The sequence below is a fragment of the Bipolaris victoriae genome, assembly GCF_000527765.1.
Source record: "Bipolaris victoriae FI3 unplaced genomic scaffold scaffold_130, whole genome shotgun sequence".
Taxonomy (NCBI): Eukaryota; Fungi; Ascomycota; class Dothideomycetes; order Pleosporales; family Pleosporaceae; genus Bipolaris; species Bipolaris victoriae.
The window spans coordinates 1-14,620 of NW_014575262.1; the positions used below are offsets into that span (position 1 = coordinate 1).

General features: G+C 50.7%; 6 protein-coding genes across 6 annotated transcripts; all 6 read right to left on the reverse strand.

The window, feature by feature from the left end:
- Window positions 1-9: 9 nt before the first annotated feature.
- On the reverse strand, window positions 10-508 carry COCVIDRAFT_30795 (hypothetical protein; the record flags this gene model as incomplete). Its single annotated transcript, XM_014696201.1, has 1 exon — window positions 10-508. A coding segment is annotated over one exon (499 nt), but the record flags the coding sequence as incomplete, so codon positions are not given.
- A 1,488-nt stretch (window positions 509-1,996) lies between these two features.
- Window positions 1,997-3,109, reverse strand: COCVIDRAFT_42018 (hypothetical protein; the record flags this gene model as incomplete). Its single annotated transcript, XM_014696202.1, has 1 exon — window positions 1,997-3,109. One exon carries the CDS (start codon window positions 3,107-3,109, stop codon window positions 1,997-1,999), a length of 1,113 nt encoding a protein of 370 aa, XP_014551688.1.
- Window positions 3,110-3,925: 816 nt separating this feature from the next.
- COCVIDRAFT_30797 (hypothetical protein) lies at window positions 3,926-4,233 on the reverse strand (the record flags this gene model as incomplete). Its single annotated transcript, XM_014696203.1, has 3 exons — window positions 3,926-3,964; window positions 4,025-4,142; window positions 4,217-4,233. The coding sequence occupies 3 exons, from the start codon at window positions 4,231-4,233 to the stop codon at window positions 3,926-3,928; spliced, it is 174 nt and encodes a 57-aa protein (XP_014551689.1).
- A 1,840-nt stretch (window positions 4,234-6,073) lies between these two features.
- COCVIDRAFT_112175 (hypothetical protein) lies at window positions 6,074-6,708 on the reverse strand (the record flags this gene model as incomplete). Its single annotated transcript, XM_014696204.1, has 2 exons — window positions 6,074-6,511; window positions 6,607-6,708. 2 exons carry the CDS (start codon window positions 6,706-6,708, stop codon window positions 6,074-6,076), a joined length of 540 nt encoding a protein of 179 aa, XP_014551690.1.
- A 763-nt stretch (window positions 6,709-7,471) lies between these two features.
- On the reverse strand, window positions 7,472-9,001 carry COCVIDRAFT_112174 (hypothetical protein; the record flags this gene model as incomplete). Its single annotated transcript, XM_014696205.1, has 2 exons — window positions 7,472-8,653; window positions 8,711-9,001. The coding sequence occupies 2 exons, from the start codon at window positions 8,999-9,001 to the stop codon at window positions 7,472-7,474; spliced, it is 1,473 nt and encodes a 490-aa protein (XP_014551691.1).
- A 1,382-nt stretch (window positions 9,002-10,383) lies between these two features.
- COCVIDRAFT_30800 (hypothetical protein) lies at window positions 10,384-11,882 on the reverse strand (the record flags this gene model as incomplete). The annotated part of the gene is made up of 5 exons (XM_014696206.1): window positions 10,384-10,413; window positions 10,476-11,595; window positions 11,660-11,669; window positions 11,724-11,749; window positions 11,815-11,882. The coding sequence occupies 5 exons, from the start codon at window positions 11,880-11,882 to the stop codon at window positions 10,384-10,386; spliced, it is 1,254 nt and encodes a 417-aa protein (XP_014551692.1).
- Between the last annotated feature and the right edge of the window lie 2,738 nt (window positions 11,883-14,620).

Consider the following 14,620-nt stretch of genomic DNA (forward strand, 5'->3'; position numbering starts at 1 on the left):
CAAGGAGACCAGCGAGACCTCCAGCAGCGCCACCGGCACCACCAGCATTGGCACCAGCAGCATTGGCACCACCAGCATTGGCACCAGCAGCATTGGCACCAGCAGCATTGGCACCAGCAGCATTGGCACCAGCAGCATTGGCACCAGCAGCATTGGCACCAGCAGCGTTGGCACCAGTAGCACCTGCAGCGCCAGCTGCACCAGCGGCACCAGCGGCACCGGCACCAGCAGCACCAGTACCCATGAACTTAGCAATAGCCGCACCAGCATCTACAGGACCGGAAGCGGTACGTCCAAGAGCAGACGCCTTACCACCCATCTCCTTGGCACGGATGATGGAAGTATCAGCCTCGGAACCAGAAAGCGGGTTACCAGAGTCACGAGGAGTGCCATCAGCGACGGAGAGACCGGGCATGTTGACACCGTTGGCACCCTGGACCTGGGTGATGACACCGTGGGCCTGGACGGAGGCTGCGAGGGCAGCAGTGAAGACGATGGAGTAACGCATGTTGATGGTGGTGATATGTGAGGTTGGTTAGGGGTAATTTACAAGAGTGATATAATAGAATGATTTTTTGAGCGTGATAAGAAGATGAATAGAGCAAGCGTCCGGCGCAAGTAGAAATTAGAAGGATGGAATGGATAAGAGAGAATTAATAAAGAAGAAGAAAGTGAGTCTGGTTGGTTTAATGGTTTGAATGATGATGATTTTGACTTGGGGGGCAGGAACCCAGTGTCTTATATGCACTTTGATTCTCTGCCTCTCTTGCCCTTCTGCTGTGTAAAACAGTAATGGCGTCAATGCCCAGAAGCTTAGCTGCACACAAGCACTTCGGGAGGCCCCATCCTAGTTTCCGGTGTGCCCAGTCGTCTGTTTGTTGGATGGGGAAATCAAATTCACCCTTGGTTCCGTGCCTCAAAACGGTAATCGAGTCGGACTGAGGTCGTGATACCCGGGGCACAGACGCTGAGCTGTGGACTGAGACGGTGTAGGTCGAACGATGAGCGTGGGACACTTCACTACAGCCAAGCATCCGAAGCGATACTCCACTGTGGGACGATCTTCTCCAGAAGATTGGGGCAAGCATGTCCCGTATCCAGGCAGGCGATCAGAGGCAGTCGTGTTGCCTCGGTACCGACTGCATTGATGTTTGGCATCTGAGAAGAATGATCCGCATATTCGTATCACCAGGCATGTTTTGTGCCAGACTTGGCGATTCAAACACACATGCTGGAACGAGGTTTCGATGTAGACAGCCTTGCTCTTGCGGTCCAGTTACTGTATCGTAAGAATTCCGGTCTTCCAAGGCCCGTTTGAAAGCCCTAACATTATACACCGACAAAGTCAAGATGATAGTATCCCACAAGAAGCATCGCCCACGCAGGGTCTTCCGGTGTTGAACGGTTAGCCACGCAGCCGGCGCTGGAATAAAGTTGATGGTTGTTTCAGTGATTGAGGGTTGAAACTCTAAAGTTTGGACTCGGTCGTGGACTAGCGTGGTCTACTCTTTTGCGGAACAATGACTGCCAACCCCGATTATTTCCGAAACATTCAAAGCCACCCCCCCGAATATGGCAACAACACGGTTTCAACGTGTCACTCATACTCCGGGAAGCACTTTCCCATCTAAGCAAGGTTGGCAATTGCAGCTTCGACAAGTACTGCGGTGGGATAACATGCAGCAAGCCACAGTTTCTGGATTCTGTAATGCCGTGTCATGGTCTTCTCCGGTGTTTCGTTGTCCGCGTCAATGACGAAAGAGAAGATATGCGGATTGACTATTCGTTTTCTGGAAGAATACTGAAATTTCCATGGACGTTTGCGAGACTCTCGTGCTCTCGTAGTAGCCTCGCCACATAGCAAACGTTGTGATATACTGTTTCGACGCATCGCCTTCTTCACATGATAGCCAAGAATAGTAGCGATACTCCAAGTCGTAGCTCTAGTTCGTCTTGTCTCTATCTTCTTGTCGACCAATTTCGTATTACACATCTTTCAATCATCCCAAGGCCCTTGCTCTATCCAAGCCCGGAACTCGCGAACTTCCTTCATCCATAGGTACCTGATGCATATCTCCTGAATCTCAAAAATGAGCATTCCAGCGTCCAACTTGCCCTTGCTCATAGAATTCTTGATAAACAACAGCAGGATGCTGATAGCACGGGTTTGCGCTTCTTTCCCATATTCGACAATCGGTATACCGTTTGTAGTCAGCTCCGAAGTTGGCGGAGGTGCCTCCATGGCTTCTATAAGCCGTAACGCGTGCTGTATAAACCGAAGGATGATGTTCGGACCGTCGACATCAAACTCCCCGAAGGTATCATCGACAAGGAGTCTAGTAAGAAAATCGAGCGACGAAATCTCAAGAGGGAGACGCGCGAGTTCATCGGCAGCTACATCGGGTGCATCCCTGAGCTTTCGCAACATACCCTCTTCCCAAGACTCTGAGCCATTGACTCCCTGTGTCTTGGTCTTGCGCAATCCGTTCCTTTCCGTCCCATTCTGCGCATGCTTTTCCACAGTTTTTGCCTGCGTCTCCGGTAGCCTGTCCCAGATCTGTGTCTCCACAAGCATCTGCATATACGGTACAATGTCGAAGTCTGGCAGCGCAGCCTCATTCTCGAGCATTCGCTGGTATGCGCGCCAGGTTGGTTCCTTTGGAGGTAGTGGCTTGTCCACCAGCAAACCCTTGATACACCTTGCTCTGATCCGCAAAATCTCATCCGTCGTGACCGTATTCTTCATGTGGCTATTCGTGACCGTGTCCAGCTGCAGCGCAGCGAGCTCCCCGTCAATGACCATAAGCGATTCAATCCAATGCGATAAGAAAGGCTTAAATCGCATTGATATCCCCTCGTTCATCTTCCAGAGTTTGTACTCGCAGTTCAAAATGGCCGCGAGCACTTCCAGGCTCGGCTCGACGGCAGCTCTACGTGCGAACGCATCGAGCGTATTCTTGATCCTCAGTGATTCCTCAAACTGGTCTGTATTGCCTCGTATCGATTGAGAAGCCACGTCTAAGTCGCGAATTGTCTCATAGCTCGGTCTGTTTGGATTGCTGATAAGATTGATTTCTGCATGGCTAAGGGTAGCAGTGAGATAGCTCATATCGGGCGGCATTTATATCGCGGCTTGCGCTTCGAGGGATAGGAATGTTGCGAGTAAGACGTTGATCGCTGAAGGGAATACATAGGTTCGAAATGGGCAATGTGTCATGGCCGTGGGTGGTGGTTGTATTGGTGATGCTGCACAACACGTAACCTTGGAAAGAACGAGTGGCACGTGCCAAGCATCGTGCTCCGCCCGCAAGACTAGCCATACGCAGGGGAGTCGATTTGTACGCGTGACATTTGGGCGACAGTTATTGAATGACAGGCATTGGGCTGTGAAAAAGCAATGTGTTGGAGGTAAATGATTTGTTCACATTATGCAAACACCTGTTGTCACAAGGCTTGACCAGTTGTAGATGTGGGCCATATTTTAGTTGCAGCGTTAAATACTGCAATCAACGATTCAGTCACAATTCACGAACAGGATGGAGATAGCACGAGTAAAGCTTGTAAAGTGCCCCATTAAATTCCTATTATGCTACGCTCCTCGGAATGCTCCAGGATGCACCAAAAGCAAACCAAAAAGTAACCCAGGAAATAAAGGACGCCGTGATACAAAGCAGGTCATTATCGTATGCTCAAAGCCCAACCGGTGCTGCCATCTCGGTCCGCGTCATCCGACTAATTCCATGCCGATTAGGAGGACCCAGCATGGATGCATCGAGAGATATTTACAAGCTGAGCGGAGGCGGATAAGACTTTGGTGGTAGTGGTGGTAGTGCTAAACAAAAGAGAAAAAGATGGGTATCGTGATGATTTGACAGCAAAGTCATAACCGTTAACGCGGCATCGTAAACATTCGTCCGCGGCCCGGCTAGAATTTGAATATAATGTAGAGGGCGTGAATGATACCCTGGGATGACTCGGTTAGCTGCATTGCAATCGGCTAATGTATTGGGTAAGCGGAACTCACCGGAATGTAACCCAGGATGGTCAACAGGATGTTGATGAGGAAGTCGGCGCCGCAGCCGCGCTCGAGGAAGACACCGACGGGTGGGAGGATGATGGCAAGGAGGATCTTGCAGATGTCGCTGGTGTCTAATTAACATCGTGCCGCCAACAAAAGTAGAAAGAGCGCGCGCGCGGTGGCTAAGGCTGAACATACCTAGCGGTGAAAGGCATGGTGGTGGTTGCTGATGGGTTTCTCGGTAAGAAGAAGTGGTTGTTTGGTGGTGTTCAAGGGCTGTACAAGTAACTTGAATGTAACTTGAGGGTGTGGTAGAATGGGCAAGCAACAGTGGCATGCAGCGGAGTATTTATGGAAGACTGATGGGAGTAAGCCCATGACCACACAAGCATGACGTAACAGATGAGGGTGGCAGGGATGTGACTGATGCCGCGCACCCGCTGCCGGTTTTTGGCGCCACAACCAACACACGCGCCTACCACTGTGGCTGGCGTCATACGTCCGACACATCCGATTCCAGACCAAGGTTCCAAGCCATCCCAAGGTCGGCCCACCACAGCGCTTCCATGCTCTCAAGGCTCACAGGGAAGAGCCGCTCTCTCCTAGGTGACGCATGCCACGCTGAGAACGGAGCGCACGGCAAACAGTAGGCACACTTACTTCTACTTGCACAAACCCCCAGCGACCTGGGTATGTACAGTAAGCGCAGAAAGCTGCATGCATGGAAACCCTCACTACGGACGAATCCAGAACCGCGTATACGCATGTAACAAAAAGTATCCCCGGCGTCCCCCCGAGGCCCTCTTCCGTTGTCATACGCATCAAAAAAAAACTTACTAACTTGGCCCCTAAGCCACAATCATGCGAATGCGTAAGCCACAATCATGCACAAGCCACAACCGTGCACGCGCCACAGTAGATACGCAAGCGCCTATGACAACGTTTGCTTGTCGATCTCTTTTCGCATCGCCGCCTAATCGTCATGTTCAACGCCTCAACATGTGGCGGTGTCGTTCTATGGATTCATAGTGGGTCTGTGGCTGTAAAAACTCTGGGGAAATCTCGGGCTGCTCGGCAAATGGCTTAGGAGCCGCCGCCGCCAGGTTTTAGGAATTCAAGGCATAGCATGGTTGTGGCTGGTTTTTTTTCTCATGCCTTGAATGATCACCCTGTTCGTCATTTACATACTAACAATATGTACCGACGCAAGCATGCTGCATGAGCAAAAAAAATCACAGCCGGACGGTCTTGGCGCATTGCCAATCTTCTCCCAAAGTTTCCTGATCATTCGGACCTGACCTGCAATTTGTTATTGAGACGACAATGTGCTGGGAAAGACTGCACGATAAGATCAACAAGCATGACACGTATTCTCCAACTGTATAGCCAGCTGCAACGTGATCAAGTTACGAGAGCTCCGCCTCCTTCACACACTTTACACGCAACGACAATCTACCGGGAACAAGCCGAACGATAAGATCAAACGCATGGCACGTATCTTCCCGTCGTATAACTAGCTACAATGCGAAAGCTCCACCACATTTGCAGACCTCACATGCACCACGAGCTGCTGGGGGAAAGTGCGACAAGATAAAATCGGTAAATATCAAAGACCCTGTTTTCCAGTCGAACAACCAAAATACGATGTGACCGAAACACGAAAGCTCCGCTTCGTCCACAGAGTTCACACGCAACGACAAATCTGTTATAATGAAGGACTAGACGTATTTTCCAACCGTATACCCAAATCACGATTGCATCCAAACTACACGATTCCGACATGGAAATGCAAATAAAAGAATAGAAAAGAAAAAAAAAACTTCCAGTCTCCCATTTGCAGACTCTACTACACAAGCAAACCTTGGGAATTTAACCAAATCACCACAAACCTCAAATCGCTGCGCAAAAGAAAAAAAAGAAGAAAACAAGCAGAAATCAATCAAAGGGGGGTATATTCACTATTCTCTCCGGGTATAATCTCACACCTCATTTCCCCTTTCCCCTCCTCTCTCTCACACACACACACACACACACACACAAAACCTACACCCATACTCACGCCCCCTCAGCCTCAGCCCTCTTCTGCAAATCCGCCTCAACCCCCCTCTGCCTCGCCTTGCCCTCATCATGCTGCCGTCTCGCCTCCTCCTTCTGCGCCTCATTCCCCGTGATGCCCGCAACTGCAGCCCCAATATTACCGCCTACACGATCTCCAATCCCCTTTCCGAGATCATTCACCTGGCCCGCTGCTTCCTGGCCTTTTCCCTCTTTGTTCTGGCGGATACCTTCTTGCTTTAGTCCCTCGGCGCCCAGGAAACCACCCACGGCTTCTTTGGCGGCGCCCACGTTTTGGTTCCACGCGCCGCTTGTGCGGTCCGGTGAGTCTTTGGCGATGCCGCCTTCGGGGGTGACGGAGATGGGACCGGCTTTTGCGGCGGTGTGGGAGAGGTCGTGTTTTTGGTCTGCGACGTCTTTGCGGGCTTCGCCTTGGGCCTGTTTGGGGGGGGGATGTTGTTAGGACTCTTGTTTTTTTTTGACGAGGTAATGTGTTTTTTTGGGGGGCGGGGGGAGCGATGTGAATAGCTTACCTTGTCGGCAGTGTTACCAGTCAAAGACCCGATACCGCTCTGAACTGCGCCTACAGCCTTGTCCAGGTAGGACTGGCCGGTCGAAGTCTCGTTGGTAGACATGATTACTTGATGTTCGATCAGGTTTTGATATAGTTAAGTATACTCTTTTGCGTCAAAGGAACTTGAAGAAGCCTTCAAAAAAATATGTTTATTGTTTGAGAATCAGGTATGTATTTCGTTCGCGTCTTTGCAGGTTTGAAGAGGTTTATATATACTTTTTCTTCTTCTCATTTGTTTGAGAAAAAGATCGCGACAGGATGGGGCATGTGAAGTATGACGTCACGCCCCCCCCACCCCACTTGCATACGGAGATGCGCAATCGCAACCCAAAATACCCTGCAGCAAGGCAGCCGCCAGCAGCAGCGCTGACGACAGTGGCACTTTCCCTTACCGCCGGAGTGGGAGCGAGAGACATGTGGCATCCATATGAGAAAATTCTCGGGACATAATTCGTGTTGGCGTGGATGGGGGGTGATGCAATAGTTTCTCTCTCTGTGCCGTGGTCAGCTTCCAGGTTTGTATCACAAGTCTCTTACCATCTTGGTACACCATTACGATAGGGAGTTGGGGATGTATGCGTCGTATTCAGTCCAAGGTTATTGTAAAGAGTTATTTTCCAGCAACAATATTTTACGAGTACAGCAAAAAAGACAACAGTATGCACTAAGAAATACATTTATTATTGCACTTTCTCGCAATACTAAGAAAAGGAAATGGATATCAACATCCTCCAAGGCTATATTTCCCACAAGCCCTCCAAAACACCCAAACACCAAAAAAATGCATTTTTCTTTTGACATGATCATCGTTTTTACCTCATCATTCACCAATGGCAGATACCTCCTTCACTATCGTCAACACTCCAGGTACCAGCAAGACCCACGACCTCGACCTCTCCGCCAAATCCCTCTGCCACCTTGCCCAGTCTTACAACGCCATCGAAAGCACCAGATGGCGTACCAAACTCGGCTGGTCCGTTGTTGAGCAAGCGCTTAGCCCAGGCATCGATTGCCGGTTCACCAGTCTCGTCTCTTGCTTGCTTGAGAAAAGGAATCAGAGCCGTACCGCCGGTTCCTCGAAGCTTCTTGCTGCCAGTACGAGCCATGGTATTGGCAAGATTGACACGCTGAGTAGTCGCTTGTTTGGGTGACAGAGACCGGGAATGTGATCGCGACTCGCGAGACTTGATAATGATGTATCGGGAGACGAGCTGAATGTGCTTGTCTCGTAAAGTCCGCAGCATAGCCAAGCACGCATCGTACGCCGTTGTCAAAGCACGGTTTCTTCGATTCGATGTAACGTATTCCCGGATATTGGCGATGCTCTCCATGTGCTCGAGGAACCTGCGATGGGGGCCGGGCATGTAGTTGCGCATGTCTTGGATGAAGCCATGAGACGGTCCGACTGGGGCTGGGCTCCCTGGCTCTGTTCGCTTCTCGCCAGTGGGTCGGTGCTCGACGCCGAGGACTACATCGAAGAACTGGATGATGGAGCTTTGCGCGTTACTGCCACCACTAAACTGCACATAGGGCTGTTGGCCAGTGCCATCGTCGAACATGACTCCGTTTGGAAGCCCAGCATCTCCCATATTCTTGCTTCCTGCGAGGAACGGTCGGATTCGGTGATAGAATACGTGAGGATCGCAACTTTCGTACATGCGCTCGAGGAGTGAGCCAATCTCATCTAGCCTCTCTGAAAATGACCTCAGACACTGTACTACAGTGTCGCTGTCGTTACGCCTAGCTGCTGCAATAGCTTCAATCATCATCGGAATGATTGGTCCGGCTCTAGCTTCGATTGCCACTGAGACGAGGTAGAACCATGATTCGTCCAGCGAACCGGTAAAGGTCATCTGCGTTGCAAGATTGTCCAGAGTATCTGTAGGCTCACCATCGAACAGTGGCCGCCAGTTCCACAAGCAGACGGCTGCAAAGGTAGCGACTGGCGGTAGCTCTAGATGCTTGCATGTTTGGAGAAATGGTATGGAAATGGATGGAGGTACAATCTATGAATTCCCGTTAGTTGTGCGCGACTTTGTAATATGGAAACTGTCAAAACTTACATCGGCTGGCTTATCACCTCCCCAGATGTATCCATGCGCAATGAAGCTGAGAATAGAATATGCTCGCCGCCATTCGGCCTCGGTGAGAAGAAGGTCAGTCTCGAGAACAGGCAGCGCATCCACTATCCGGCGGAGTCGCTTGGCAAGTATCAAGCTCTGAAAGTTGCGTACGACGGTTTCCCAAGGTTGGTAGTAGCGATCTGGCAAGACGTCGAGCGGTACCTCATCCGGCAAGAAGCCATTCCGAGCCGAGACGTCGTAGTCACTCAATTTTGGTAGCTGTGGAAGCATTGCGGTGGGTATTTGTGGTGGGGTGGAGGTGAAGGAGTTCTCGGGGGGGTTGCACTTTTGGGAAAGTTTGGGTTGTTAAAAGGGCAAAAGGTCCTAAATTCGGAGGTCGAACGTCGGAGGCTCTAACAAGGCTGGACGAAGTGGACCCCTAAAACGATTGTTGCCACGAAAGCCGTTTACCCCATATATAGGTCCCAGTAAAAATAGGAGCTTATACCGGATTCATAACAAGAGAAAGAATCTGGAGAACAGAGAGAGAGAGAGAGGCTGGGAGCAAAAAAAGAGAAATGGGGCGCGATTAAGAGGTTCGCGTGTGGGACGAAAGGAAATCCAGCCCGGCTTCGGTGGGAAGGGTTTCGGAAGTAAGGGACCCTAAAGCTTGCAGACTGGTTATTTTTTGGGTTCAAGGGAAGAACCCTGTTTACCGACCTAGGACGTTGAAACTAAATAAGGTCAAGTCAGGCGCCACAGCTATAAGACACAGTATGTAGCAGAAAGTGGTGCAAAGAGGGCGAATGTGGCGTGAGAGCCAAAAAAAAGACGAGAGCATTATATCTGCCCTTTCGGCCGCGGGCTGCGAGCGAGCACCTAATGGGTGAATGGAGGAGGGGTCCATCTAGAACTAGACAGAAGCACGCGATGCTCAGTAATTGCTCACCCCAAGAGAATTTCTCGCTCCGAATACTCCCCGCAATCTTGCCTGCGTGGGCGCCACCTTTGGGGGGGGAGAGACATTAGCAATCAATTCACACATGGATTCAAAGGTTCTACTACAAGTGGATGTAGCGCGGCTGGCCGACGGCCGCCTACTAGTTGTTAAGTTCCACCACGCTAAGCCGTGTGAGCCCTGCATACCCGTTCTCCACGGAAATCGGCGATTGCGCCGTTCCAGGAGGGGAGGGGTGGGAGGAGCACGGCTAGATCCTGGAGGTGAGCGAAGAGTGACATGCTGCATGTGTATTCGACGACGGCCCTTCTTTGCCTCGTTCGATGGGCACACGATACAGAATGTCAATCTTATCGTACTAGATGCTGCACCCATCCTTGGCGTGGCTATTATTTCGTCCCCGTCTATTCGCCGACGCTAGTGCACCTGCTGCAGCTGCTGTTGCAGTAGGCTAAGGTTGCAGATCAGGAACCGCATACACAGCACCATGGCCAAGTACGTACAATATGCACTGCTATGGAGACCACAAAGACAACTCATCACCAGGAAATTGCGCAGACCACTGCACATGGACCTAAGTTTGGAAAATCGATCGTGCGATTGCCTAACTACTGCAAGGCGACAATCAAGAGCCACAACTATTTACTGGGCCTGCAGCTATGCTCACCGGAAAAAAAGGTATTCATGCCCCTAGTGACCATCGAAAACTGTTTGACTATGCACGTCCGACTTTGAAGCTGAGGATCTACTTCATGTCAGTATACCACCACATGGATACCTAGCGAGAAAGGAATTGAAGAAACTCACATCATTCTTCCCCACGGCAACGATATCGTCCTCTGCAACTCTCCTCCCGCCTTCAGTTTCTACGTAGGCCATGGGTGCATCGCCCATGACCTTCCTGTACACATCGCCCACCGTGCTTCCCTTCTTGACCAACACACAGTCGCGGAATACCGCCGTTGAACTTGCTGAGCCACTCGTGTACGTGTGTATGTTCCTGACCGGGAAAACTGGTACCAATCCAAGCAGCTCGGCCGCTCTCGATAGCACTTGCACAACACCCGTGCTACCAAAGCGATATAGAACCATATCTTTGAGATTTTCGATTCGCGTCTTGAGTTTCTCGTCGAGTTCCTTCAATCCGCCACCGTCGGGATCACCTTGCTCAATCAAATCCTCCCTTGTGTCCACAAACTCGCTGCCCTCCGTATATTTGACAAAGCCCTGTTTCGCCAACTTCCGTAAGAAGACCTCTGATATTGCGCTGCAGAGGACTATACTTTTTGGGTCTTGCACCTTTGCGATTTTTGCAATGTTCTTATCGGCATCCGGGTGGTCGATTTTGTTGAGTGCGATGACCGTAGGGAACTTTTCGTCGGTAAAAGCATTCACCACGCGCTCAATAGTTTCGTCAGACCAGTCCTGAAGGGGTTCTTTCAAAGCAAGCCGGTCGAGACAACGTGCCACCACGCTCGATGTCGACCCATAACCTGAGAACTGGTTTTGCAGTGTTTCGACAGCCGTCGCCTTGACAGCCACATGCCTCCTCTTGATACTGCCCCACTTCTCCATTAGATTGCCTTGAATCCATCGTACAATCTCGCTTCTTAGCCATACAATATCCTGACTTGGATCGTATCCTCTTGTTGCCTTGCCTTCGGCATCTGTCGTCCCACTGACATCGACTACGTGCACCAGCGCATCGGCATGTCGCAGATCGTCCAAGAACCTGTTTCCTAGACCTTTGCCCATATGCGCACCAGGAACGAGTCCAGCGACGTCAAGTAGTTCGATGGGCACTGATCGCCTCCCCTCATTACAAGAGCCATAGTTGGGTTTGCATCGGTCAGAGACGTTGAGACGGGCGCATGGGCATGCTATTTGAAGATATCCGATCGCGCGTTGAGGATCGATTGTGGTGAATCTAAACGAAGTCTGTCAGGCTATCATGCTACGAGAGCGTCCGTGTAGCATGAGAAAAGACTTACGGAAAGTTGCCTACTTCTTATCAGCCTAACAAATCTCCCACATTGATATTTGGCGATTACCGACCGACTTTGGAGGTAGCATCTGTCAAGCTGCCGTAAAACAAATCTTAGAAAAGGTCCCATCAAGGAGGGGGCGTGGAGGGGCATTTGCGCACCTGTTTAGGGTAGTCGACTTGCCAGACGAAGGCTTGCCTACAAGACCTATGAGCGGATCGCGTGGCATGATGTATAGTACACCCAGAGGAAACAAAGGGTGGGGTATCAACGAGGGGTGGTTGCCGAGCAGAACTCGTGGTGCAATCGTCGGCCTATTGTCAAATTCGCGACCGGCCTTATCGATAACGCGCTGACATCACTAGATGATCTACGGCTCCACGACAATCTAGTCTACCATGTGTTGCCCATGGTAGCAATGAGCCCCTGAACGAATGGTAATCTTACGCAAATTAATGATCGTGACAACCATGATGACGAGTAATGAACCACTCCCTTCTCACGCAAATGAGCATGCAGGACAAGAAATTAACTAATCTTGACTGTTGGCGAGTAATCAACCACCAATTCCGTACTATTAGAAGTCCTAGCTAAATACGTCTACCTTGTGAAACGCCTTAAGATGCTCGTCATATCAGGGATCTGTCGTGACCATCCCTATCCAAAATGCCCATCATACACCGGTGAAAACATGCTCAAGGCTGAGACTTTTTCGGGGGGTATAAACGTCGCTGAATGGGAAAAACATGAATGTTGGCAACCACATCTACACACAACTGTCACACAAAAACCTTTTTTTCTGGTAGCAACAGTGGGCGATTGCCCCTAAAAAATAATGGAGAAGCGCCTTGAGAACACCGAGACAGTCATCGATCTATAAGGAGAGTATTTCCCAGTTTCGTAAGGCTATTAACGCGATTTCTGCAATACTGTTAGCCACTGTAAAGCCCGTGCCGATACTAAGATTTGCTTACGAGACTTGCAATTGCCGCCGCCGAGGCGAGATCGGGCTTGCCCGATACACTTCGCTGCGCCGCCCGCGGCAGACCACTTGTAGTGTTGGTATTGAGTGGAGCTCCATTTGCAGCACGCTTAGTGCCAGAGCCGCCAGGCGCAAGTCCTTGATTAGTGGAGTGACGGCGTTGTGGAGCAGATGCTTTCACTGGAGACTGGCTATTTGATATATCGCGCTGTGCACTGGCAGCGGTTCCGTTCCGGAAGCTTGGAGCTGGCGGTTCAGGAAGTGGCCGAGCGCGTGCATTGGCCGCCAGCGGGGCTTGTGCGCGCTTTGCGGGAGAGGAGACGTTTGTAGGAGCGTTGTAAGCTCGACGTTGCTGAGGAGCTTTGCGTACCCCTGTAATGAACTCGTGATGCAACGCTTCATCGGGCTTCATCCGTCGCTCAGGGTCCCATCGCAAGCACCTAGAGATAAAGTCCAAGAAGGCTTCATCGTCACATTTGAGGGCTTGCTGCAGGGTCTTGGAGCTTGGTCTCCGCCTACGGCCCTTGGAAGATACCGTGACTCTCGGCTTGCCAAGCGAGTCAAAGAATAACTTCTTCCTGCTGCTCTTCTCGATCAAATGCTTCTCGGGAGGACCGAAGATCTCCATAATGCAAGCAAGCTGCTCTTGCTCATTCTCTCCTGGGAATATAGGGTAGCCCGTGTAGAGTTCAGCAAGGATGCAGCCCAAACTCCACATGTCAATGGGTAAGCCATAGCTCATGCCCAGAATGACCTCAGGGGATCGATAGAAGCGAGATTGGATATAGGTGTAAACCTTCTCCGATTCAAAGCAGCTGGATCCGAAATCGATGACTTTAATCTCCGAGTGCAGGGGGTGCGCCAACAAAATGTTCTCGGGCTTCAAGTCGCAGTGGATGACCTTCTTGGCCTTCAAAAGAACGAGAGACGACAACATCTGCTTACAGAAACGGCGGATCAGGCGTAGTGAGAAGCCCTTGAACTCATGTGCTTTGATAAACTCGTACAAGTTCATACCGAGTAGTTCCGTAGAGATGCAAAGATGGCCGCGGAAGTAGAAGCTTTGCGTGAAGTTGATCATGCTGTGCTTGTTGTCAGGATCCTAGAAGATTGTTAGTAACTTCAGTGTGCCCAGGCAGCGCTCACTTACCCATTCGCGTAGCTTTTGAAGAATGTTGACCTCAACTAAAGCTTGTTGATGGAACCGCTTCTTGTTACGAATGATCTTGATGGCCTCTAGACCTCCTGTCTTGTGGTCTACGCAACGTACAACCTGGCCGAAACTGCCCTTGCCCAGAACATCGACTACTTCATACCGGTAAGCTAGATGATCTCCCAGAACAATGTTGTAATCGCCACGGTCATCATCGTAACCAAAGTTGGCAGTTTGGGCGTTCAAGTCGCCAACATGTTTCTTAGCATTCTTAGTGCCACAGAAATAAACCTCTTTGTAGTCGATAATCTCGCCTCTTTCAAAAATGTTCAAGTTAGCCATGCGCACGGCGTCGGCTGGCGTGACACGTTCTTTGGCCGTAGCGCGCTTACGGAGCTCATCCACGTCGCGTGCAGCATGCTCAAAGTCCTTGCGCTTAGAAGCAAGCTTCTTCATCTCTTCGTCGGCTAGCAGGTCATCTCGATCAAGATTAGGGTCCAGATTACGCGCTTTGAGCATATTTGAGGAGCTCTTCGTGCCCAGCATTCGTTGCATTGGAGTCAAGATGGATGAAGACTTCTGTGTTGGCTGAGCAGCAGCTTGATCGGTGTTTCCAGAGACAGCACGGCTTGCAGCATTACCCGTAGCCTTGCGAGCGGCGGCCTTTTCAGCCTCAGTATCACTCGCAATAGCTGCATTAGAGGCTTTGCGACGTCCAAAGTCAAGAGATGGTCGAGTGCGAGCGTGGGCAGGTGATGGACTTGGAGGGGCGGCGCCATTCCAGTTGGCAGACGCAGGCATCTTGGGTGGGGGCATACCACCGTGTTTCGGC